Raw genomic sequence first — 27,769 nt, 5'->3', positions numbered from 1 at the left:
ATTAAGGGGGAAAGTGGACATCCTTGTCTTGTTCCTGACCATAGGGAAAAGGCTCTCAGTTTCTTCCCATTGAAGATGATATTAGCTCTGGGTCTTCCATGTATGGCGTTTAGGATGTTGAGGTATGTTCCATCTATCCCTACTTTGTTGAGGGTTTTTATCAAGAAGGAATGCTATATTTTGTCAAGTGCTTTCTTCTGCATCTATTGACAGGATCTTATGGTTCTTATCCTTTCTTTTACTAATATGGTGTATCATGTTGATTAATTTGCAAATACTGAATAAATCTCACTTGATCATGGTGAATAATTCTTTTAAGGTACTGTTGAAGTAGATCTGCTACTATTTTATTGAGAATTTTTGCATCCATATTCATCAGGGATATTGGCCTGTAATTCTCCTTTTGAGTGGGGTCTTTTATTTTGAAATCAGGGTAATGCTGGCCCTGTAGAAGACGTTTGGAAATTTTCCTTCCATTTCTGTTTTTTTGAAGAGTCTGAGAAGAATAGGTATTAACTTTATTTAAATGTCTGGTAGAATTCCTCTGGAAAGCCATCTGGCCCAGAACTCTTGTTTTTTGGGAGATTTTTGATTACTGATTCAATTTCTTTGCTGGTTATGGGACTGTTTAAATTTTCGATTTCTTCCTGTTTCAGTTTTGGTAGCTTGTAAGTTTCTAGGAGTTTGTCCATTTCTTCCAGATTGCCCAGTTTGTTGGCATATAATTTTCCATAGTATTCTCATAATTGTATTTCTGTGCTGTTGGTTGTGATCTCTCCTTCATTCATGATTTTATCTATTTGGGTCCTTTCTTCTTTTTGATCAGTCTGTCAAGGGGTTTATCAATTTATTAATTCTTTCAAGGAACCAGCTCTTAGTTTTGTTGATCTGTTCCACTGGTTTTTTGTTTCTATATTGTTTATTTCAGCTCTCATCTTTATTATTTCCCTTCTGCTGGCTTTAGGATTTGCTGTTCCTTTTCTAGCTCCTTTAGGTGTAAGGTTAGGATATATATTTGGGACCTTTCTTGCTTCTTGAGATAGGCCTGTATTGCAATATACTTCCCTCTTAGGACTGCCTTTGCTGCATCCCAGAGGTTTTGGACTGTTGTATTTTCATTTGCTTCCATGTATTTTTTAAATTTCTTCTTTAATTTCCTGGTTAACCCACTCATTCTTTAGCAAGATGTTTTTTAACCTCCATGTATTTGAGGGCTTCTCAAATTTTTCTTGTGGCTGATATCAAGTTGTGGTCTGAAAATATGCATGGTATGATCTAGATCTTTCTGTACTTGTGGAGGGCTGATTTGTGACCTAGCATGTGATCTATTCTGGAGAATGGTCCGTGTGCACATGAAATGTGTACTCTGTTGCTTTAGGATGAAACGTTCTGAATCAATCTGTTAAGGCCATCCAGTCTAGTGTGTCATTCAAAGTTATTGTTTCCTTGTTGATTTTCTGCTTAGATGATCTGTCCATTGTTGTCAGTGGGGCATTAAAGTCCTCTATTATTATTGTATCATTATCAATGGGTTTCTTTATGTTTATTAGTAATTGATTTATATATTTGGGTGCTTTCAAGTTGGGTGCATAAATATTTACAATTGTTAGATCTTGTTGATGGACAGACCCCTTAATTATGATATAACACCCTTCCTCACCCCTTGCTACAGTCTTTGGTTTAAAATCTAGTTTGTCTGATATAAGTATGGCTACTCTGGCTTTCTTTTGACCTCCATTAGGATGATACATGGTTCTCCATCCCCTCACTTCGATCTGCAGGTGTCTTTAGGTCTAAAATGAGTCTCTTGTCGGCCACATGTAGATGGCCTTTGTAGTCTTTATTGCTTTGGTCTTCTTTTTCCTCCACTCAGAGTGGCCCCCCTCCACTTTAAAATTTCTTGCAGGGCTGGTTTAGTGGTCACAAACTCCTTTAGTTTTTGTTTGTCTGGGAAAGTCTTTATCTCTCCTTCTATTCTGAATGACAGCCTTGCTGGATAAAGAGTTCTTGGCTGCATATTTTTTTCCCATTCGGCACATTGAATATATCCTGCCACTCTTTCTGGACTGCCAAGTGTCTGTGGACAGATCTGCTGCAAATCTGACCTGTCTTCCCTTGTAGATTAAGGACTTTTTTTCCCTTGCTGTTTTCAGGATTCTTTCCTTGTCTGTGTATTTTGTGAATTTGACTACAATATACCTTGGTAATGGTCAGCTTTTGTTGAATTTAATGGAAGTTCTCTGTGCTTCTTGGATTTTGATGTCTGTCTTTTCCCAGATTAGGGAAGTTTTCAGCTATAATTTGTTCAAATAAACCTTCTGCGTCTTTTTCTGTCCCTTCTTCATCTTCTGGGACTCCTATGATACAAATGTTATTCCATTTTAATAAGTCACTGAGTTCCCTAAGTCTACCTTCGTGATCCATTACCTTTGTTTCCCTCTTCTTTTCACCTTCATTATTTCTCATAATTGTATCTTCTATATCACTGATTCAGTCCTCTGCTTCATACATCCTCATTTTTATGGCCTCCATGTGGGTTTGCATCTCAGTTATAGCATTTTTAATTTTGACCTAGCTTTTAGTTCTTTTATCTCTGTAGAAAGGGATTCTCTAGCGTCTTCTATGCTTTTTTCAAACCCAGCTAGTATCTTTATAATTATTTCAAATTCTAGTTCAGACATCTTATATCTGTATTGATTAAATTCTTGGCTATGAGGATCTACTTCCTGTTTTTTTCTTTTGGGGTGAATTTCTCCATCTTATCATTTTGTCCTGAAAAGAACCACCCCCCGCCCAAAAAAAGAAAAAAACAAAACTAGATCACAGATGTGTTTTGGTCTGCTTGTTAAAAGAATCTAGATGCAAAAATACAAAATACAATACAATGAAAATAAATTAAAAAATTATATATAAAAATACATTTAAAAATTTTTTTTAATTTTTAAAAATTTTCAAAGGAACTGAAAAAAATGAAAAAAAAAAACAATAAAGAATAAAAGTAAAAAGGAAGCTAGATTCTATTTCCCCTAGAGCTGGAGCTTTTCAGCACTCTGTGATCAGTAGACTTAGTGTGAATGAGTTGTTTTTGTTGGTCTTCTGAGGGAGGGGCCTGTTGCACTGATTCTCAGGCTGACTTATTTCAATGGAAATGGGCCTCAAAGGTGCAGCGGGGTGAGGCCTGGTGTAAGCAGCTCTGGCCTCCATTGGGTAGCACTACTTTTTTTTCCTTGAAGGATTTCAGTGCTGATAGGTGGGATGAATATGGCGGTGCCTGCTCTCTAGCCCCAGAGCTGGAAGTTTGCAACTCCCTACACTCCAGGGAACCCTCACAGAAGAGCAATCAATTACCCTTCGTGCCCCCAGCTTCTGTCAGAACCCTGCGTTCACCCAGGATTTGAGCTTTTATCTCAGGTGCACCACTCAGTTTCAAAATTCCTAATTTTAGGGATTCCCATGGCATGGACCCATGCTCGCTGTTCCTCTGGGGTAGGGTCTTGTTATACTTTTACTCTTTGCTGGTCCATGTGAATAAAATGGCCACACGATCGCATAGCAGTTCAGAGCTTATAGCAAAACAGAGCAGAAAGCCGGCACCCCTGCTTGCTGCCCTCAAATGAGTCCCTGCTTCCTAAGCTTGGAAACAGCACAGCAAGTTGGCGCCACCTGTCCTTGCAACCAAAGAATCCTCAGGCCATGCTGTCACTTCTGGGACTCCACTCCACTTTGCCACATGAGCACCTTTAAGTCAGGCATGTCCCCCACAGTACTGGACTTCTAAAAATTGAGATTTTGCTCTCCACTGCTTACAATACGTTGCAGTAGCCTCCATAATCAGGGCTCCCTCCCCACTGCTGTATTCACAGCTTTGTCTCCCCCAAGTCAACTCTCCACACCTCCTACCTTCCAAAAAGTGATTACTTTTCTACTTGTAGACTTGCAGATTTTGTTCTCTCAGACCTCTAACTGATATCTTTGGTGTTCAGAATGATTTGATAACTAGCTGTGTTTTAGGGATGAGGCAAGCTTAGGGTCCCCCTACTCCTCTGCCATCTTCAGTTGTCAGATGTGGCCTTCTGTATATTTTTGGAGAAATGTCTTTTCAAATCCATTCTCCATTTTTAAGTTATTTATCTCTTCATTATTGTGTTATAAGGTCTTTATATATGGTGTATACAAGTTCCTTAAAGACAAATGATTGGAGTTCTAGGAGTTCTGTGTATATACTATTGACCCCTTAGCAGAGATGATCGACAGGTTCTCCCACTTCCTTTCACTCTGTTGATTGCGTTCACTCTGTTGATGCAGTTTTAAATTTTGATGTTATCTGGTTTATCTGTTTTTACTTTGTTGCCTGTACTTTTGGCGTCCTAACAAGTCATTGCCTGGCCTAGTGAAGGTTTCCCCCTAAGTATTCTTCCAGGAGTTGTCTAGTTTTAGTTCTTCCCCTTAGGTCTTCCCTAAAGTTTGAGTTGCTTTTGCATATGGTGTAAGGTAAGGGTACAAGGTCATTCTTTTGTGTGGGGATATCCACTGTTCCCAACATCGTATGTTGAAAAGACTTCTCCTTGCTCATTGAATGGTTTTGGCACCTATGTCGAAAATTACATGATCATACATATTAGGGTTTATTTCTGGGCCCTTTCTTCTTTTTCATTGGTCTGTATGTCTGTCTTTATGTCAGTGCTACGCTGTTTTGATCACTGTAGCATTGTAATACGTTTGGAAATGAGGAAGTGTGAAACCTCCAGCTTTGTTCTTTTTCGGTGGTTTTGTCTACTCAGAGCTTCTTGAGATTCCAGATGAATTTTAGGATGGATTTTCCTATCTCCACAAAAAAGTACCATTTGAATTTTGATAGGGAGTACACTGAATCTGTACATCATTTTAGGTAGTATTGGGATCTTAACAATATGAAGTCTTCAATCCATTCACACAGATGTATTCCCATTCATTGGTATCTTCTTTCCACAACATTTTGTAGTTCTCAGTGTAGAAGACTTTTGTCTTCTCGACTGGGTTAATTCCAAGTATCTTATTCTTTTTTATGTTATTGTAAATGGAGTTGTATTCTTGATTCGCTTTTCAGACTGTTTATTGAGTAATGATGGGTTAACATTTAAATTTTGTTAAATATAATAAACATACAGAAAAGTACACAGGATGTTTGTATAATGCTAACAAATAACCATGAAGTAAATCATCATGTAACTACCATCCAGATCACCAGAACATTGTGTGAACCCACTTTAATACTGGACTTTCCTCAGAGACCCTAATGCTCTTCCATGAGAGAACACCACTGTCCTTGGGTTTGTCACACTCTGCTGGTCTTAAGTTTGCTTTCTCCTTTGAGTCTGTTAGATTTGGCTCCTTGTCATGTATTTTGAATAACGGATTATATACAGAGACAAAAGCAACATGGTCTAGCACTGGAGTGGGAAAAATTTCAGTTGAACACCCCTAGAAACGCAGTTATTTACCTTTTCATTCAGTAAACTTTTTTTTTAATGTTTACTTATTTTTGAGAGAGAGAGAGCATGAGTGGGAGAGGGACAGAGAGAGAGAAAAAACACAGAGTCAGAAGCCGGCTCCAAACTATGAGCTGTCAGCACAGAGCCTGACGCGGGGCTCTAACTCATGAGCAGTGAGATCATGACCTGAGCGGAAGTCAGGCACATAACTGACTGAGCCACTCAGGCACCCCTTCATTAAGCTTTTTTGAATGACAGGAATTACATATTCGGTTGTGAACACAAAATTACATGCTGGACAAAGTAAAAAGTAACACAATGGGCAGAAGATACATGATATAATGGTTGTATTCAAAATTGAATGAGGAAAAAAAATTTTTTTTTAAAGGCACCAACTCGTTCTGTGGAGAGAAATCGCCGTAAAGGAGGACAGGCCTGAGATGGGCCTTGAAGGAGTGATGAGAAGGCCAAAGGGTACTGGTCTGGACAAGAGGGGATAGGATGTGGACCAGGGCTGTGAGTGTGGGGGTGGAATTATGGGATAGGTTGAAGGGGGTACTGAAGAGATACAGATCTTGGTAGCTGGTAGGATGTAGAGGGGAAGGGAGAAGATGACCACTGAGTGGAATGTGGGGTCATTTGTCAGCCAGCTTGGAGAGAAAGCATAAGTTTATTGTCGTCATGCTGTGGACACCAAAGCAGACACTCAAGTAGAATGACTAGGATGTGGCTGATGTGTAGAGGGATGTGGACATAGATAGTCTGGGACAGACCTAGGAATTTGGGAGTTATTAGCAAATAAGTGGCAATTTATTCCATAGGAATGATTCAGACTTTTCAGAAAGAGCATTAGAAATGAGATAGAAGAAAAATATGGACAGAAACCTGGGGATCACCAAAATATTAGAGTGGGTGGAGGAAGACAAGCAACCAGGGGACAGTGAGGACAACTAGGGGACAAATGAGGCCAGGGAAGCCAAGGGAAGGATGAGCAAGAAGGGAGAAGTGGGGAAGTATTATCTTTCTGCATCTGTCTCTCTGATACAGATGTTGTCTTCCTAGATGTGGGAACAAGCAAGTTTCCGGTCCTCTCTAGCCTGTCTCAGTGTTTTATGTCATTAAACGATACAACAGAGAGTGAAGATACCACAGAGGTGTGTCTATATTTGAATTCAGACCTGCCTGGACTGGCCACAAGGCCCACCAGGAGCCTGGTGCAGGAAGAAATCATCACAAAAGTAGTGCTGAGGCACAAAAGGGGTCCGAGGGGGTATTTGAAATGTGGATATTCTGATCCTATGTTCTCAGGAATGTGTCACAGCTTGAGGAGTGACAGCTATATAAAAATAAGACAAAGCTATTTCCCATTTGCTTCATCTTAAGCAATGGGTAGGGCGCTTTCTACCCAGCATGGTGCAGGCTAGTGTAGTCCCTCATTGAGTGCACAGCACCACATCCATTTCACGGACCAAGGACAGGGTGCCCTGTCTGTGTCACCTCCAGTGGGGGAAGCCAGGATTTGACTTCACAACAAGCACCAAAAAGAAAGACAGGCATATTTATTACATAAAAACTTTTCTCGACTCTCTACTATTAACAATACCAAAGACAACTGACGAGCAGGTTTTTTCAAGCTGCAACAGAGAAGGATTAATATACTAAATATTACAAACACTGCATATGAAAAAGACCAATACTCCAATGAAGTCACAAAAGTAGAAATATCAGTGAAAGTATAAAAGATGTTCAATTTTCACAGTCATCAAAGAAATGGAAACTGAAACCAGTTGCCATTTCCAGCATCAATGAGAATAAAGGGGGAAAGGCACATGCTATAGAGGGTAGCTTAATTTTCTGGGAGCACTTTGGTAACATTAAAATTCAAAAAGGTTTAAAATTTTAAATTATCCTTTAATTGTAAATGTCTACTGCCAGGAATTCATCCAAGGGAAATCATTGGCACATGTGCAGAGAAAAAGGGGTAAAAGTACAAGATGCAGTCCTGGTTATAATGAACAATCAAACCACAAATGGAACTACATTTTAGCAAATCACACCAGACGACCAGGCAATCCACAGGAAGACATGATCCATATTTATGGATGTGGGAAGGTAACAACAAAAACAGCTAACAGTTATGAACACTTACTGCCAAGGCACCTCACAACTGCCTTACGAATTGTGTCCACACTTCGCACATGAGAAAATGGAGGCTCAGAGAGGGCAAGCAATTTGTTCAAAGTCACCAGCCGGCGAGTGTCAGAGCAGGATCGGGAGCTCGATCTGTCCAATGCTGAAGTTCGTGCTCTTAATCCCACAGCCCATTGCCCCTCTGCTTCAAATTAAGTGAAAACAAGGTTATAAAACAGAAGTCTGTCATGATCTCATGCTTACAAACACCTGAGCGCTCGATGCAATGCCCACTAATGACGGCCCAGTCAGATGAGGCCATGAAACTAGTCCCCAATTACAACAGAATGAATGAGGCAACGCCAAGTTTAATGTTCTTGTCAGTTATTTATTATTTGTCATTCTAAAGACTAGCACATTTACAGCATACATGGCTTTGAATGAACCCAGAATATATAAAACAGTAACTATATGTTCATATATATTACTACTGCCCACCCAAAACAAATAAATAAAAGTACTTTAATGCACGAAGCTTGGCAAATAACAATTGTGTAGGGACAAAACAGTATTATACAATATTTGTACATTTTTGAAGGAAACCAAAGGCAACTGTGCTGCAGGTACTTAGAATCCACGCCACATCCCGGGGTTTCAGCATGTCTCAACGTTTCTCTTTAAACGAGAGGCCTTCTAGGTACACTGGACGGAACCTCTGTTTTATGGTAACCTGTACAACGGCTCTCCTTGCGCAGCTGGAAACTCAGCGCTCCTACCGGACTCGAGGAGCCCCGGCCACCACGAAGGGCGCCCTCGCGCGGCAAGCGGAAGAAGGGCGTGATGCCGCCCAGAGGCTGCTCTCCCTCTGGGGCCCAGGGACGCTCACATAGAACACTGAAACCTGAACATTCTCTACACGGTTAGCCAAGTCTTCGAGTTTTGTGGTGATCCTTAATATGAAGCTGAAGTTCAAAAAATCACATAAAGGTGCCACATGCAAAATTGCTAACGGATGACTCGACATTTGCTCTATTCCCTTTTGACCAATGCAGGTGCTTAATGCTCATCAGACAAAAAAAAAAAAAAAAAAAAAAAAAAAAAAAAATTCTGGAAACAATATGGGTGACATTTAATTTAAAAAGACAAGGGAATTTTTGAAAGGTAGTGATGTTAACATAAGAAAAGACGGAAATATGTAGGTACTAGAAAAGTTACAAATTAAATGATATGGGGGAGAGGCAGGAGGCCAAATCACCCATACTGGAAACCATCTTTGAACAGGGACTGACACAGCAGGATGATGTGATGCCAGCTGATGCCACCTGTGCAGCGGGTTTGGTGGATAGGAGTGTCTCTACCTGCACCCTCCACAGTGAGCCAGCTGTGGGAGAGGCAGCGAGCTGTGACCATTGCTCCTGGTGCATCCTCCACATCCACTCACACCTGTCCAATGGGCAGGAGGAGCAGAGGCTCTGTCTGCACACTGTATAGGAAGGGTCTGGAAGGTTATGCAGCCCCTCGCCTGCGCCCACCCCTGTGTCCCTGCCTGTGGGTGGCATTGCCTGTGCCTCAGCAACCCAAGTCTGTCACATGTTTCCAACTGGCATTTCTAAAGGAGCCCAAGAATAATATCTATAATTTTAGACCTAGGGATTTCCTAAGGGTTCACAAATCATTAAGATTAGCATCATGGATATGTGCCACATAAATTTTACAGCCTTTTAAATAACATGTAAACATAATTATGATAAACAGAATTGATAAACACATAAACTAAGAAAAATCTCTGCTATGTGCAGATAAGACTCATCATCATCATCTTATAATAGATGATCAGACATAATTTTCTATGAAATTCCTAAGTTTATGGCCCATTAATCCCTTTCAAAATCTCACTGTAGGAGATAATTTCAACTTTCTCAATAGTCATCTTACATAACAGAAGGTAAAGAGGACAGTAACAACTACTGCAAACCTAAGAGACACTTTCATCAGACAATCCAACAGGATTGTCTTCTAGAAGACGATAAATTGGGAAACCCACAAAAGGACATTTGTTCTGAAAATACTTAGGCTTCCAGCACCTACACGCATAAATCCCCCAGTGTTGTCTAAAAGGCAGCAGACACCTCATGTGTGGGGTCCTGGAGTGGCAGAATTCAACACCCAGGAGAGGAAGGGAGGCGAGCCCTGGGGGCAGGACCAGCCACGGAGCTGGGGAGAACAGGCCAGTGGCCTCCTTCTCCAGCACACACCCTGTGCTACAGCGCAGCGGGGGCGGAGGTGGGCCCCCCGCGTGGGCCGCTGTGCAGGTACTACCTTCCAGTGAAGTCTTACCTCGGGCTGATTTAGCAACCTTTACTTCACCTTCTGATTTCACCTGTGATGCTACAGATAAGACAATTTATCGGAACCAACTGCTCTCACTGCTCAAGCTGGAGCTACCTTCTTTCCCCAAAACTTGAGTTAACATTCAACATTTACTGATCTGCCCAGGATCCAATTCTTTAATATTTTACTGTTTTACATTCAAAAATTTTTAAAGTAGACTGTAATTCAATGTTCAATTTTGAGTTACTCGGTAGAAAAATACATTAGGTGTGCAGCTGCCTAAGTGGGCATTTTAAAAAGTCTTTTAGCATTTCAGACATACCTAGCTTGATTCATACAGGTAACTATCGATGATATCTGTGTGGTTATGGCTGAGGCTATTTAAATGGGCAGTCATTACTATCCACGCTATTGAGCCAAACATTACCTCCTATTGATTCCAGTGGAAAAAAACATGCTCCATAGACTTTTTAGTGAATTTTGTTTGAAAACACAAAAATAAAAACCAATCCTTCAGGTCTTCTTGAAGAATTCGTATATGACACTAGAGGGTACCCACATTTAGTATGTGACAGCTAATTAGAGGAACCGTGTGTTCATGTTTCAACTTTTCCGTAAGTCCCTTCGGGAGGCCTGTAATGCTTGGGGAAAGCCTTCAGCTGCAGGGAATTAAACGCATATTTGCGACTTCCAACATTCTTCATTGTATTTTCTCTTCGACAACCCTCACTGGGGAAAAAAACAAGCACAAGAAATGACAGCAGTAAAAAAGGAAAAAGGAAAAGACTTAAACTAAAATGAAATGAATTGATTATTTTCATAGCATTAAAAAAAATGTTGATTAATTCAAATGGGTGCCGGACTCATTTACAACAATACGCACGCAAGATGGCGGGCTTCTAAACAAGGAAGGCAACTAAGAAGCACAGAGATGGACACATGCTGTATGGGGCTGTGAGCCTGGCATTTCCAGAGGCAGCACTGTATCTAAGTAGAAGCAAACTTGTGGTTTTAAGTTGATGGTTTTCACGTAATGGTTTTCATGTCCAGTAATTTGAGGGTTCTATCATAATTTGCAGTTCAAAGGTTCTGTTATGTCACAAATTAAATGGAAAAAGAAATATTGCTACTCTTACCAAAGCTTTTAAAGAGCTGCATTTTTCTTATTAGCAACAGCTATGAGTCACCTCAAATTGAAAATGCTCATTTTCCTTGCAGAATGTAGCAAAGCCATCTGGCCGAGAAGGCTGCTCTAACATGCCGTCCCCAATGAGGAGGCAGCTGTCCTGGGTACAGAGCAATCAGTGGGCTCATGCAGTGGTGGCACGAGGGGTCTGCACAGCCATCAGGGCTAGACATGTCATGAAGGAGTCATCCCACTGAGATCTCCCCGTGGTAGCCAGTCACCTTCTCTAGGCAGGCTGTCCTCATTGTGGTCACCTCTCACAGGGGTGCCGCAGAGCCAGTGAGAGCCCACAGGTGCCCTTCCCTAGAGAACCGGCTACCAGCACCATCCCCAGCTGTACTGGATGGAGGGTTGTCATGGCAACCCAGTGGGCAGAGCAAATGCTGAACAGGAGGATGAGACATCAGGCAGGCCTCACATTCGTTCCCAAATGAGAGCATCAGGGGAGTTCTTTGGGAAATGGTCTGCTGTAGACACCAAATTAACAGGAAAAAGCAATTCTAAATATAAACGGCTTCCTATAAGCACAGTACAACTTTACATTTTTGTATTATTCGAAGACTAGCAATTAAGTCAACTAGTTATCAAATTCAGTACAAAAATCCCCATTTATGAGATGTAAAATTTGGAGTTACCAAGAAATAGTGATTTAAAAAAAATATTTCAAATTTTATGAAGACCATTATGTCATGCATTTTAAAAAAATATCAGTGGCAACTGCTCAAGCCTTTTAAAGTGAAAATGACAGTCTTATTATCAAGAACATGTAAAATATTTTTGGTAAGACAGTAATTTTATTCAAAAGATAAGCTCAGGTATTTTAGAAAAGTATCCACCTGATTTGTTATTAAGTAATTTAGTAACTCAGCTATGCTTCCTTGTCACCAGAGCCTCAAGCCCTCAGCGAGACGTGTGTCATCAGAGCTGAAAGCCTAGGCCAGACGAGCAGGGAGGCCCTAGAATCAATAATGATCATGTTTGTCTAACATCCAGTAATCGGATAAAAATATAATTCCATTTAAAGCAGAAGCTATAAGTTCCTATGCACAGTTAGTCTTAATCTTTGGAAGCTCTCACATTATCAAACTATTTCAGATATGGCTTCTCTATTTATATACAAATGCACACACTTTTCAAACACCACCTATCACTATTAAATGCCGAACTGCTTTGAGGAGCGAAGAAGAATAATTTGTCCACTCGGACATTATCTTTTATTTACATATGTTAAGGAAGATAATTACCGGGTTAACTGGCTGAATTCGTTACACACGAAATTGTAATCAAGATTACACTTTCAATGCAATTTAATTTCTAAAGCACATCGTATTTACTTTTCTCAAATATTTTGAATTTACCAAATCTGCCTGGGTGAGGCTGATGGCACGTAGACACTGTCATCACATGTTTGCATGAGCTCTGGCACTAATGCTGGAGGCTGCTATGTGCAGAGAGGAGAGGGCGTGCCGTGCTAACTGGCACTCCCCACTGAGAAGGCTCCCCACTGCCAGCCTCCTGTCCTAAGGTAGAACACTTCTATAGATCACATTGGCTGCATAGTTTTTAGTTGTCAACAGCACACTTTGAGAAGGTCTTGGGTAGAGTTTAGAAAGAGGGATTTAATTATTTCAAAGCTCCCCGATTGTTTTTATTCTATAGGTAAATTATTTCAAGGACATCCATTTTTTGAATGAGAAATTAGAATGGAAACCCAAATGACAACTGGTTCTAGGGAGTCCTCTGGTTTTCCCTTTCTGGTGTGGATCTTCCACTTTAGAACCCATCTGAACGCACTAGGGTCTTAGTGATCCTGAATATCTAGTGCTGGCAGCCACTGACCGTGTCCCGTCCAGAGCCAGTATCACCTCAGTGGCAGCCTGAAAACCATCATCATGAAGTACCAGACTCCCCTTTCTTGAATCATCTTCCCATGTTTGTTTCATCCAGCCTATTTCTCACTAAAGCAGAAAAGACGTATGTATTTAGTCTGACTTCGTAAGTAAAAAGCCTTAGTGATACTAAAACTCAGCACACAAAGGGCGAGCATACAGAGTCTCTTTCCTCAGATGTTCTGAAGAAAAACAACAACAACAATTCGCAGCCTAGGCTGACCTCCTGGTGTCCTTTCTTGTGCTACCCTCACAAGCATACAGGTAGAATGTACTGCCTTTTGACTCAGCCCCTGAAGAGACAAAGAACCCTGTCCAACTTATTTCTCTGTCAACTTAGCAGCCAATTCTACATGAGGCAGGAAGGCCTGGCTGGCGCCATGGCAGCGAGGAGCAGGCCGGGCTGTCCACAAGGCCCCCTCAGAGGCCACGGCCTCCCCTTGCTGGGTGGGGGTTCCTGGAAAGGGGCTCTGGGGATTGGCACAGGAACACCCATGGGCCTGGGAAGCGGAGAGGACACTCTCTGTAATCAGAAGGGCCTCCCTCACCTGGGCGCAATCTCTGCCAGGCCTGGAGGTGGGCACAAGCACGTGTCACCACCGTGGGGTATCAGGAGCACTTGAGCCAGAGCAGGACTGGGAAGCCTGGAATGGGAGCTGAAAGGGCCTGCAGACTCTGCTTTCTCCCATTCATATAGTGTAAATAAAATGGCCTCGGAGCACTGATGCACATGCCTCAGTTTGAAGGAGGCAGGAGGTGAACACACCTCTCAAAGAATCACAGGTTAGACAGTGACCAGTGTTGTGTTGGCATACGGAGAGACTCCCTAGGGAAGGATGTCAGGAGCTATGCCATGGAATGGTCACCTCAGTTGTTCTAGAAAAGACAGAGTGGCCACACTGTACCTGTGAGAAGACTGGCTCCACCTACAGGCAGGAGCCCTGCCCTGGGGCTCCAGCAGTGCTCAGGGGGTCTGGGGAAGAAGGGCCTCCCAGCGGTGCGAGGACAGTCTTCTATCTTAGAATTTAAAGTCTGAATCTATCATTTTTCATGCTAACTGCTTCTACAATTAGTAGACTCAGAACTGATGGCAAACCAGAGGAGTCCTAGGGTAAGTTCTGGACATCTTGGGGAGGGTCTAGGGAGGCCAGATTTTGTGGTAAACTGGGTTTGTGGGCACAAATGAGTAAAGAGTTTTGGGAAAGACAGCTTCTCTCAATTCACTCCAGTGTTTCTAGACTGGTAAAAAGAAATCCACTTTCATAAACTACAGTGTGTGGGGAACTGGTTGGCGGTCAAAAACAGAAGTATGACATAATTTGAACTAGAAAACAGAGAAGCCACTGAGTATTTCTTATAGAAAATCTGTGGAATTCCCCTTCATTTAATGTATTACCTTTACAGATGTTCAACTACCCTTCTGGCGAATGTAAAAGTTAGGCTTACCAACCATCCCATTTCCTGGACATTGCCGTGTTACACCAAGAGAGCGCTAATAGCAGAAACCAAAGCAACTCCTTCTTTCTCACAGTTCCATCTGTCACAAATGCCCAAAGGTTAGGCCTCATTTTATGGGTCATTTTTCCTTTGATTTTTGCTTATTATTATGAATCACATTTGCTTTCTAAGAAAAAGATGTCTGGACTTTAATCTGTAACTAAAGATGCAATGTTTTAAATGTAAAAATCCTGCTTCAAGAAAAATAAATGTCTATCACTTGAACAGCCTTTTGTTTCTGTATGCGTTCATTCCTGGAGTCAGTTTAGTGATCCTTAGAGATTTAAAAGAGTAAATGTAAAGTCACATGCAGCATTACTTGGATGTGCCCGATTTGGTACAATGTGCTACTACAGTCACAGTTTTGTGTCGTCTTGGACTGGAAATCATGAACACAAGCAAGGAATGGAACGGTTCTGCAAAGTGTTTGCTACTCTGAGTTCAGGGACTACGCTTTGAAATGAAAGCAGAAAGTACATGTCCTATTAAATAGGTTTATCTTGAAGAGCCAGTTATAAAGCATCTATCCTTTTCATTTCTCTTTAAAAGGAAAGGAAAGTTTAGCAGTACATTAAAGAATAGTATCAAATATACAAATTCTTTCCAGACAGAATTCGCTTCTCTCAGAAACACGGCACATGAGATATACAGGTAATAAATAGCTTTACATCAGAAGGTGAGAGATTTGGTACAAGTAATTCCAGGCCAGCTAAACAATACAGTGACAGGGCCCTGTAAGAATGTGTTACAAGCACTGAAAACTCTACGGAAATTAAATGAACAAGTCCTCTTGGTGAAATAATTTGGCAGGTATTTACAGTTCAGAACAACAAAACATCAAACTGTAAGGCATGAGATATTTCTTGGCAGACCACGCTTTGACACATTCCTTCTGTCCAGTTAGGTACACAGGTGGCTGGACATATTCTGGCACTTTTGTTTTTCCTGTGACTTATTACTGATTTTTTGTAATGATACTCATTTGCAACGTAATTTGGTCACCAGGTATGCTATGCTCAGGAAGAGCCACACAATCAGTAAATTGGGGCTCAAGGCTAACAAAGGGATGGAACAGAGGAGGCTGGGGTCTAGTCTTAAGTCTCGGATGGGCACCAGGCCGCTCAAGTTCTTCTGGGTGACTACCTCCCGTGTTCCAATGCTGTGAAAAGGAAAAAGTTTGGGAGAAAGGAAAAGAAAAAGGCAAAGGAAATTAAAAAAAAAAAAAAGAGAGATACATGCAATGGATTTTATCAAAAGTATGGAAAAAAGAGGAGAACCAAATGGTAAGATTAAAAAAAAAAAAATGGGATGAAGCCACAACAGAAAGGAAAGATGATATGCAGAAAAGGGTGTGGAAGGAATACCAAAACAAAACCAGCACAGTCACAAGGAGAAAGGAGAGAAAGAGAAGTGAAAATAAGAAAAAAATACTGTCGTCTACCAAAAACAAACACATGTAGGTTGACTAAATGGTTTTCCATGTTCACCCTCTCTCGGCCGGCCAAGCACGACTCCATGCTGCCCTGCCATGCTCTCACATGCTGCCAAGACATGGGTTCCAAAACGCAAGCTGAACATGAAGAACCATTGAGGGGAGGGGGGTTGACCTTCTCACAGATGCCTGAGCAGGGGGCGGTGCCACTGACTGCCAGAGCTGCCTCTTGATGGACCATCCGAACAATGACCATTTACCTCAAATATCAGTCAAAGGCAGAGCCCTCCTCAGACTCATCCTGGCTGTCAGGCTAAGCAGTGGCAGGGCATGAGCTGCTGGTGTCCCCGACTATCCGAGTTACTGCTCTACGGGGTGATCCCCGAGAATGGAATCCACCCGAGCTCACATTGGAAGTTTTGGGTTTTCTCCCCCTTTAGGTTGTCACAGAAAAAATACACTGAGGTGCAATGGTTCTGGAACCACATCCTCTATGACTGTCCACCAAAGTGGCAACAGTGACACAGAAGCAGAGACGCTGGGACACAGCAGGTGGCCTGAGAGGATCCACGCAGAGATGAGGAGCATGGGGTCCTTCCTCAAACAGAGACCTCCCGGGCTTTCCCAGAAGAACCTGGAAGCCCTAGAACGGCTCTGCTGGGATGTGCCATTCTGACTGGGGCCTCTTTCCAATGTGAGCACTGACTGACTGTCACATTCGCAGCCAGGGCAGTCTCGGGGGTGGGGGAGTGTCACTGTGGCTACTTAAGAAGGCCTGCTCTGTGAGTTTCAGCCTCCGGATTGGGGACAGAGGGGCACCATGGGCGGTGAGCTGGCAGTGGCTCACAAGAGCCGAGTGTACGAATCTCTTCCCAGCTCCATGTTCCATGGTATCACACTGGTAGCTCGAAATCAGCCCCAGTGGGAGGATTTATGCCACAGAAATTGGCAAACACTATTTTTTTTGGTGGGGGGGGGGGGGGGCTGGTTGTTAAACATTTGCTAGCACAGCACTGGCCACTGCTCACCCTGGACCTCTGGGAGAAATACAGCCCGAGTGTCAGCTCTGCCCCTTGACTCCACCCCCTCTCCCCACCCTGCACCCTTGCCCACATGCTCTACTCTTCTATCTGGTAAGATGCAAGCGAGAAAGCAAGAGAACCAAAATGCATTCCTCCACTCAAGGCATGGCCAGTGTTTACTGCTGCCTCCTTCCAGCCCCTGGCTGAGCCACAGGTTCTGGCCACACTGCAGCCAGAACTACTGGCTAGCGACCTGGCCACCTCAGGCTTGCTGTCTACAAATAGACTCATGCCTTCCCCACAGGGGATAATCCAAAAAATCACCTAAAAACAACCACATGCGGTGACAGCCTGAGCTGCAGTGTGGTCAGGCAGACAGGTGGCAGTGAGCATGGCGTCCAGGCTGTTGGGGCTACTGGGTCCTGAGGGTCCCAGGGTGCAGGCGGCCGGGACCAACCTTGGTTCTTATGTAATAGTATCTTACATGATTATAAGGTAATACATCATTACTACAGAGATTTTAGAAAATTCAGAAAAACATAAATAGGAATCTTTAAAAAGACTTCCATAATTGGAGCTGAGTGGGGGCTTTAGAGAGGCAGAGGGAGGCCCAGGGAGGAAGGTCCTTCCCTACTCGGGACGCAGGGTCCCCACCTGGCATACAGGAAAGCAACACCGACTTCAGAGTCAGAAGCGCCCGGACGAGTAACAGGTATGACAACACCCAGAGGGTGGACGAGCAGGCATTCGGGACAGCGGGTGGGAGTGTGGCAATTTGTATTAAAAGCCCTACAAAGGTGTATACTTTCTAACGTGAGGGATCAATGCGGCAAATGTGAACAGGTGCGTACATAAGGCTATTCGCCACACCCTTAAGGTGCTGAAAACCACATATAGCTTAAATATTCCATGACAGCAAACTGGATAATTATGATGTAATGAAAATGGCAAGGTCTCTATTTGTTAACCTGAGAAAGTGCTCACAAGCAGTTAAATGAAAAAAGTAGGCTAAAACAACAGGCATAACTGCAAATATAATTGCATTTGTTGGCGCACACATGTGTTTTGTTCACTATTTAGGGACTTGATTAACCAACGTGTGCATTAACCACACTCACACCTGCATGTATGTGTATGTATGTGACTATGTCTGACAGAGTCAGCATCAAATGTTAGCACCGTTTCTTGTTAATAGTAGGAATATGGAGAATTTTGGGGGGGAAGTGTGAGAACAACTGGTGTAGGGGCTTATCCGTATTTTTAAATTTTGCTACAAGGGGTACCCATTTCTATGTGATAAAAGTTATAAAAATTTGCTGTGTGCACTGAAAACCACAACAGGTGATCTGTGCACATGTGGGTACTGCCCACTCAGCCCCATGGTGGGCCACAGGTCAGCAGATGTGGCAGCCCCTGTGTCTTTCAAAGAGCCCCGTTCTCCCTGGTCTCCTGAGACCTTTGTGCTCAGATATGGTCAGAATGAATTATTTTCATCATATCTGTTCCAGAGGCCGAGACTGGATAGATGTCTACACATCAACTGTACACCTGACTCAGGGCCTGGTTTACTAAGTGGACCTGATCCTCATCTTTGCTCTGACAACCACAGGTATCTCCCTTCTATTTTTCATGTTTCTTCTCTGGTGGAGGTCTGCATCTCACCAGAGAGGTCCCTCCCATCACCTGGCAGCTAAGAGGGTGCAGATGTGGCTGGAATCCCAGGCCCCCCCAGCCCCATGGCATCAAGGATGCTGAGCCTGAAGGGCAGGCCGTGAGGACAGGTCCTTAGTCAAGGGTGCCCAAGCAGGGGTCTCAAGAGTCTCCACTGCTTCCCTGAGGCTCAGCGGAAGGAAACAAAGCCCCAAGGAAACAAAGAGGTCTGTAGGACTGGGGGAAGACAAAACAGGGAAAACACAATTCCATTTCTACAAAATGCGATTATCAAGAGGCAGGAGCTCAGGCATCACTTTTGTGCATTATTGTGAGAAGGTCAAACAGTAGAAACATACAGAAAGGATAAGAGAATTGAACGCTTTAAAGAATTTGGTGAGAGGACAAACGATACAGAACATTCAGTAGGAGTGACCGTTGGGAACGAGACTTGGACAGCATTGGTGGCTACATTGAAGGAGACGGGAAAACCAGGTTTCTTATCCTTTCTTTTGGTATGTGAGGTAAGGTGCTCCCCAGCAGTGCTTGAAACAAGGCATCGATCAACAGTAGACAGTTTTTAGTCCCGGGTTTCATTCTGCAAACACGCCTGCTGCCTCAGAATCAGAACATCATTAGGGTGATGTCGCCACGGCACACGGACAAGTGGGGGCTGCTGCTGTTACCATAAAACACTCATTTGACACTTTGCTAAGAAAAGCAAACTGTGTCGATGGCTAGAGAAGAAGCAGAGCAAACCGGTGCAACCTGCAGACGCGTTTTCTTCACTCAAGTTTGAAAGGGGATAGATATGTGCACGGTGGAAACAGCAGATGCCTGCTGAGGAAGCTCTGGCCCTAATTTCCAGCCGCAGCAAGGCGGGGGCAAGGCAGGGGGAGCCGTGTGCCAAAGGACTTCCACACGGCTGCACGTGAGTCCCCTCGGCAACCTCCTGACACCTAAGCTTGCCCCGAGGTCATCTGACTTCAGAGCAGTCCTGCTCACAGACACTGCTAGCTCTCTTGTCCCCCTGGACTTAGGAGAGAACACGGTCTCAATTTGAAAGTGCCAACAGTTTGACTTGGCAGACATCAGTGAATTTTCCAAAGTCAAACTAGAGCATGCCAGGTGGAGTCAAGGGGACTTGGGCAGGGGGAGCCCCGGCAGGGCCGGCTCATCTGCAGTTTACACGGAGCCCAGGGGAGGCGGGGCGGGCGGCCTGGGCAGCGGGACTCACCTGCGCATGCACTCCAGGGCCTGGGTGAACACCTGTGGGGCCATGCCGTGCTCGTGCTGCAGGATCAGGCACTGCTCCAGAGTCACCGACATGGCCGTGCGGTCCTTGGCGCTCTTGCAGCTGGTGAACCGGACCCCGTTAAGGCGGCGGCAGATCTGCCAAGAGGAACACAAGCTGTGCTCAGAGGGAGACTGCAGAATGTAAACATGCTTCGCGCGGGACACAGGCTTCGGATGGCCAACGGCAGCGTGTGGCAATGCCAACTCCCAGGGTCAGCGTTCCCTCTGCTTCTGCTCCCTGACTCTATGTTCTGCCAGAGCTAGCAGCAGAAATGAAGTCACTGCCCATGGGACCTCCTCTCATCCCTGGCAGTCCCTCGTGTGACTCCCTACCCCCCAGGCCACTCCTTCAAGGCCCAGACTCCCTTATTTTCTGGGGCATCACTGTCTGTTCACTGACCTTACCAGCTGTCCTCTTCCAAACTGTGCCCAGGCCATTTCGTCACATTCAGGCCTTTGCTGCAGGCCCTTAGCAGAGCAGGGCAGCAAAGACCAGCCCAGGAGGTCAGAGCATCTCACAGGATGCCCAGCCCCTGGCCAAGTTTCCAGGGCTTTCTGGAAGGCATAGCATAGACCCATTGTCTCTACTCTCTTCATGCCCCCCGCATAGACCGGAAGAGCTCAGAAGAGCTTCCCCTTTGCCACCTCCTGACCAGCAGGCCCCACAGGCCATCCTCCGCCTCACTCAGGGCCAAGCATGGGGTTAGGTGCCAGTGTGCTTCTCCCTTCACAAGTCGGGGGCTCACGGTGGGGCAGCCTCCTAGCTGAAAAAAGGCTGCCCCAGGGCACCTTCTTTTTCCACAAGAAGGGCTTTTGGGGGCATTTTCTTTGAACCACTAGATATAATTCCAGGTACACATTCCCCAAATGCTGAAAGCCCTAAAATTAAAAAAAAATTTAAGTTTACAGCAACTTCATTTGGCAGCATGACCATATCTGAGCCAATGTGAGACTATTTATAATCTTCATTTAACCCATTTTGTATAAATATTCACACTTTACAATAAAGCAATATTAACGAGTTTAGTTCCAGAGCACTGCCCCAGACTCTCCCAGTTACGTTCAATCATATATATGTACCACATTAACCAAAGGGGATGTGCCACTGTATTACACATATATGCACAACTGTATACCATATCACCTTTCTAAAATACAGAAACTGTGAATTACAAAACATCTACTCACAAGAGCTTCAGGTAAGGGGCTGTGGACCTGTACCAGGTACTGCACCTCTACAACAATACTCGCAGTTAGTGAAAAATCAAAGCTAGATGACAGTGGGCTCCAAAACCCTGTCACACTCCAGAGAAATATCAGAGCCACTGCAGACTGCCCTGGAGACAGCACCACACCTGCTTCTCAAAGCCAAGAACATGTAGCCACTGTCAGGAATGCCTCTAGGTAGAGAACACAGTATGGTCCTAAGCACTGTGTCTAGAGAAAGACAAAAGAGAAGATGCTGAAACGAGTTCAGCCAAGGCCATCTGGAGGAAAACAGCCTTCTTTTGAGAATAGACAAAAAATTTTTAAGGGGGAAAAAAAAGACCCTAAGCATCCCCTAAGCTTGCTGAAGAGTGATATAATCCCAATGCATAAAACCGTAACTGACGAGGTGAGGGTGAATGTACACCTGCTCACTAAATTCTACAGACTGCAGAGTTCATGAACCAGAAATGTGTAGTAAGCACTTACATTCATAAATGGTGCATCCATAACTAAAATGAAACTCCAGAAGGCAGGCAGGGGTGACCAAAGGTGCATTCTTGCCCAACAGGGCGATCTGTAGCACCAGGTTCCAGTCTCTAGGGGGCCATCAGCCAGTTTGAGAGCTCTGGCTGGTCTCCCCATCCACAAAATGAGGGCCTAGACCTGACCAATGATATCCTAACTGTTTAGCCAGGGACCTCTTATTATACACAGAAGTGAAAATAAATAAGACCTAGAAAAGGAGGGCAGCTCTGGCCAAATTGGCCATAGTGACTTGGCATTGCACAAATATCTGTTCTCCCCAGCTGGAAAATATAAGAAGTGATGTGTCCAAGGGCTGCTGAGACTTTTCCACCTCTGAATCTGTACATTGAACCCCTGCTGGGAACAAAAACTATGGGACTGCACGGGCTGCTTTTGGGACCTGGTTACAGAGGATGGTGGATCATTGCCATAGCTAATGATTTTTCTATGGTCTAGAGAGAGGAAAACAGAACCCCAGTTCCCAAACAGGTCTCGGCACCCACTGTCAGATGTAAAGCCATCTGCATGCTTGTTCTAAGGAGAGTGAATCAGGGGGGTGCCTGCCTTGTGCCACTGTAGAGGATTGGGCTGTCACCCCCTGGCCTCTGTGTCATGTGAGAAAAGGCTTGCTCTGTGTCTGAAGTCTTGCAAAGATACCTGTGTAACAGGCTTGTCACAGCCAGCCAAGGGGCAGCCCCCTAAAACATACTAAAAGAAAGTAAGGGGCTCCTCTGCCTTAAAGGAGCCTGCTGCAGAGGCACCCCAGCACCCAGGAGCCCACCCTACACCCTATTTGCTGGGCCCAGCCTGAGCAAGCAAGGGCAGGTGAGGCCCCAGAACCAGGAGGATATTTGAAACATATCCTGTCTTCCTGTCACTCAGTGCCTCAAAATGTGTTCTGTTGTGAAAAGATTCCACGGGCAGTCTGGCCCAGAAAGGGGAGCTCCCCAGCCCACAGTTGTCATGAACAGAGTCTTCCCAGCTGGGGCACTTGAAAGGCTCAATGAACAGATTAATATACAGAGGGGAGCGTCCACTCTTCACAGCTGCATTCAACAGAGAGGCATCAGTGGCCACAGCTACTAACAAAGGCACAGAGTGGGGCATGTTCAAAGAGAGGGCTCCATGAAGACAGGTTCGAAAACACAGGGTCTACCAAACAGCCGGCAACCGGCATGGCCAGCTGAGACCGTCTGCTGCAGTGGAAGAGACCCTTCCCAATGAGGAGAACAGGAAAGCGCTGGAATGGGCTGCTCTGGAAAGCCACTGGCAGCAGGGGACAGCCCTCCTGCTACTTGGGATCTGTGAACTGGGGGGTAACCGGGTGTGAGTGAGCAGTGCGGTGTCTACTCCTCCTCCAGAAGCAGAAGGGCGTGTGTCCATCCCTCCCCTGTGCTCAGGCCAGGCTGGGAGCTGGAATGCCCTCTGGGGATCACTCGTGCTCCTGAGTGTACGCGTGCAGGTCCCAGTGCCTCTTTAACAGGGGAGAGTGAAAGGCTAACTATGAAGCTACACAATTACTTTTATGAGAATATACCAGAAGTCTAAGTGCTTAGGAAAAGAGGAGATCCAAACTGCAATGTACAAAAAATACTGTGTGAAAAGAGATTGCCAAGGTCACTATGGTCTACTTTTGAACCTATTAAAAGATGCAGTCGGCAGTGAGTTTTAGCTGGTATCGATCGCCGAGGCTTCTGAAGGTGACAACTGTCATCAGCTTGGTTATTAAATGTCTCAGGGGAGAGAGTGTGTGTCAAGCTTATCAGAATTCAGGCAGCCCTAAAGTAATGAACTCACAGGAAACTTTCAGTGTCTCTCAGAGTTTTGGACATATTCAGTGACTTTCTTCTGTGTCCATATGGAGAAATTTGCTCTCTCCACTCCTGGCTGAGATTTTTATTTATTAATATAATTATTTTTGGCAACAAGGGCAACAATAACATTCTTTCCCTCACTATAACGAGGTTACTACCTCAGCAGCTTGCCAGAGAATGTCGACGTTCTTATTCTTCCTGGCATGTACGTTCTGGCCCAGAAATCGCAGCAGCTCTGGGAGGCAGGTCTGGCTCCGAGATCGAGGTAGGCCTGCAAGACAGGAGGAGTCCATGAGAGCCAGCGCTGCACCCAGAACTGCGGACCAAGGGAGCCATTGTGGCATGAGCTCCTGGCCAAGCTGACAGTGTAGTGTGACTTAAACAAGAAGGGGGGATGTGCTTAGGGATTGGTCCTGGCTGCTGGCATGGAGAGCACTTAAATAACTTTCAAGGCCACTTCAGGCCCACCTGCAAAGCGCAAACACTCATCTTCTTTTAGCTTGTCAGTGAGGCTGGAGCACAGACATGGGGTCATCCAGGGTGGGAGGGAGTTAAGATGATCCATCTGGTCTTCAGTGCCCCCACAGGGAGAGGATACTTAGGACAGTGGGTCTCGACCACTGAGTGGGCTTGGCAAGCCCTAGGGAACGTCCACTCCGAATGTCCACTCTGGAGTGACCCACTCTGACAGCCTCCCTCTGCCACCATGACAGTCTCCAGCCCTTCCAGGACCACTTGAAGCGGAAAATCAGTCCGATCACCTCACCGAAGAAACCTGGGATTTTCAAACACCAGGATCATCAGAGAAAAAGAGAAGAGCCTCAAGATCTTATCCAAGGAAAACAGCCATGGTGCTTGAATTCCCAAATTAAAACCAAACACATGGAATTTTGAGATCCAGCTGCACATAGAGTTTCTACCACACAAGCTCACCCTGGTGCACCAAGGATCTTATGCTAATAACTTCATGCACCTGGTATGTGCCCAGCACCATGATGATCAGGAGACTGGGGCAGAAACAGACATGGAAACAGGGCTCCCGCTGTGAGGGCTCAGTCTGTGATGGAGGCTGTGGGAGGCCAGAGGAGGCAAGCTTGTCTCCTGGAGGAGACATAGCATGTTATTTCCCCAAATTGGCCGCAGCTTCTTCCCCAGGCCCCCACGGCCCCACTCAGAGCACATCTGTCCACTGATGAACTGAGCAGACTTAGGAGGTATTCACTGGTTGGGCTCCACTTCCTCAGCCTCACAGAGCCCCGATTCTCCTGGGGCTGAAGGCACACTGGGTTGCTGTTCCCCAGCATCCTAGTTCACGGTCCAGTGCTACTGGCCCACCCTGGAGAGGCCCACACCTGGGCTGCTTTTGTCCTATAGGCCACACCCTTCCTTGACTTTCATCACCAGCCTATGTGCACATCTCCTGGGGTCTCACATCACTGGAAACAGGCCACCCTCCAAGATGCTGAGCACAGAACTCCCACTTCCTGACCACATGGCTCACTGTGCCCACTCTATCCTCTGCATGGCCTCTGTCCCTCTGGTCCAAGCTTGGGTGGCTGCACTGTCTCTGACCCCTGCAGCAGTTGGAATATGGGCTCCAGCCTGGGCTCCCTCACTGGGGGACTCACCCTCTGCCTTGGTATCCTCAAATGTCAAATGGTGTGGAATCAGGCCCACCTGCCAAGGCTGCTGTGAGGATCACGTTAGCTAATCCACGTAAAGTATGTAGATGGCCTGGGAAGGATTTGACAAATCTGTAACTTTCAACTATGATCACTGCTGAAGCACACGAGGACGCCTCACTATCTGGGGGTTTTCGAAGGCCCAGGTACTGGTGACCTTCAGCTGAAGCCTCAGGGGATCCTTTGACTTACGGCTGTCAACCCTGGTCACCTGGGCAGTTTCTGGAACGTCTGACGCCCACCAATCAGGCATCAGGACTGTCCAGCCTCCCTGGTGAATCCAGCATACAGTGAGGGCTGGCACTTCTGTAGTTACCTGGGGACACTGATGCTGCCTGACGTGAACATCCTTTATCTCCTCCTGTCCACAGCAGCCCACTCTCTTCCCCTTCCTGACGGGAACACTGCCACCCCTGCAGAACCCCAATCTGTAGTCCTGAGCTGCTCCTGCATCTTGCAGCCAGTATTTCTCTAGCTCCTTCCCTCACTGCCCATCTCAACATCTCTTCCGATCTCTGGGAAGAGTGGACCATCGAGGTAGTACCATTTAGTCATTTACTTGCTCTGGCTGCAGCCCTCACCACACTGAATGAGCCTCAGAAGTCAGCAGGCACTCCTTCTCTCACCCACCTTCAGCGCCCAGGTAACACTGCTTCTCTCCTGCTTCCAAGGACTCTCTCTCTGGCTTGTCTGTTGAACCTTTTCTTCCCAAGCCACCTCCACTGGGAGAAAACACTGCACCGGTGGTCTGCACCCCTCCTCCAAGTCAATCAGCACACTCTAGCTGATTTGAGATGAATCCCTGAAGTCAACTCTCCAGCCCGGTCCCTTGTAACACAGCATCTCCTAACAGGACACCTTCGCCCACTAAGCGCCAAGCCTCAGAGCCAGGCTAACTCTTCCCTGCGACCAAAACTAACACCTACCTCATTGTGCTATCATGGGGAGTCAGTGCAGAATGTGTGCAAAGCACAGCACAGCGCCCCGGCACATCAGTGATCCGGGAATGCAAATGAAGCCTTTTCACATCTTCCCTTCTTGGCAGTCCCCTTTAGAGGACACTGGTGTTACCCAGGGTTGGAGTCTGCCTCCTTCACCTGGGGGTGCCCCCCTACTGGCTGGGACAGTGCCAGCACAGACAGGCAGAGCCTATTCCTATCCAGGCAGGGTCCAGTCTCTTTCATCACTGGGTCCCGTGGTGCTTCATATGGGGCAGGTGCTCAGTAAACATGTACCGGGGTTGACATCAGGAGAGAGTTCCCCATGTACACATAGTGTGCTTAACCCTGGGTTCTTGACTGAGTCCAGCAGCACAGAGAGGGCTGTCAGCTGTGATGGCTACTGTCACTCTCCACTGCCTCCAGGGACACCCAGACAGGGGCCCTCTCGCCCCCCACGGCAATAAGTGTCTGCCCAGCATCTTACTCTATGTGCTATATAGATGCAGGTGCAGGGGGAGTTCACACCAGCGCGGGGCCGAGTGGGGGCCCTGCCTCTGCGATCCCATCTGCCCTACCAGTAGGAGCACAACATGCACCATGGCATCAATGCACGCCAGGGACTGGGACAGCGTGTGACAAAGCCTCGCGTTAGAACGGGCAGGCCAGAGAAGAATCAGCAAGGGCGGCGGCCTGAGGGAAGCTTCTCTGGGTGGGGATTCACACCATGCAAAGTCTGAGCAGATGAACAGGCTTCCAGAGGGACAGGGAAGCCAAGGAGGAGTCGTGCACATGGATGCAGCATCCAAATGGTTGGTGGGCAGGAAAGGCTCAAACACCCAGGGTGACACAAGACAGACAGCAGGTGAAAAAGAAACCTACCGTGAGTGAAGAAATACTTACAATCTTCAGGCAAAACTTCCTTAAACTGCTCGAAGTAGGAATTTAACCGCACCAAACTTTCCACATTGATAACTTCTTGTAAAGACGTATCACCAAACCTTCGGAGGTCATACGGGGACACCATTAGTGAATGACACTTCCTTCCAGCATGAACATAACTGCCTTGAAGCTAACAACATGGATTCTCTCAAGCATTATTTGTGCACATCTATATTCTAAGCCACTTCCCTCCTCCCAAGCATACGGTCATCTCTGCTGTGTTGGTGACATGTTTAAATACATTTCATTAGCAGGAACCACACACATTTGTTACAAATGTGCCTAAAAGATTACAGAACTCCATCTGTCCCAGACCCTGGTGCAGCATACACAGAAACCCCTCTCACAGCCACTCACTGTGAGTCCCCATCCTCCCATCCCTGGGGTGCTTAGGAGAGGGGATGGCAATGGGGCTCTGGCTGGGATGTGAGGACACAGTCCTGTACTTGAAGCTGAAGTCACACTGCCCACTAAATAATCACACCCGACTAGCTGTTCCTCCTGGACTGTATGGGAGGCCCTAGCTCTCTTCTCTCTATGCAGACTCATCCTGTGCATGCCTCACAGGTAGCCAGGACATGCCAGATGTGTAAGGTAGAGGAAGAGGAAAGTCACCGTTGAGAAAGACCCCCAGATGGTCATTAATACTGGCAGGCTCTGAAGTCTAAGGCCCGGATGCCCAGTCCAGCTCCACTACTGCTCTGCTGAGGGACTTCCCTGCACATCAGCCTCTTCACGATCCCATGTCACCCTTA

General features: G+C 45.7%; 1 protein-coding gene across 16 annotated transcripts in view; it reads right to left on the bottom strand.

The window, feature by feature from the left end:
* INPP4A (inositol polyphosphate-4-phosphatase type I A) overlaps positions 1-27,769 on the bottom strand; it is a 150,701-nt gene that overhangs the window by 6,695 nt on the left and 116,237 nt on the right. For 9 of the 16 annotated variants that reach the window (XM_060608092.3, XM_060608082.3, XM_060608130.3 and 6 more), the window contains 4 exons: positions 26,976-27,073; positions 23,611-23,723; positions 19,846-20,000; positions 10,668-15,663 (listed from right to left, as the gene is read on the bottom strand). In XM_060608092.3, the coding sequence (XP_060464075.3) occupies positions 15,483-15,663; positions 19,846-20,000; positions 23,611-23,723; positions 26,976-27,073 (547 nt within the window). In that variant the 3' untranslated portion in view covers positions 10,668-15,482. The other 7 variants (XM_060608139.3, XM_060608174.3, XM_081795291.1 and 4 more) reach the window with 2 other exon arrangements.

The sequence above is a fragment of the Panthera onca genome, chromosome A3 (assembly GCF_046562875.1).
Source record: "Panthera onca isolate mPanOnc1 chromosome A3, mPanOnc1 haplotype 2, whole genome shotgun sequence".
Lineage (NCBI taxonomy): Eukaryota > Metazoa > Chordata > Mammalia > Carnivora > Felidae > Panthera > Panthera onca.
This window is presented reverse-complemented; position numbering and strand designations above follow the sequence as displayed.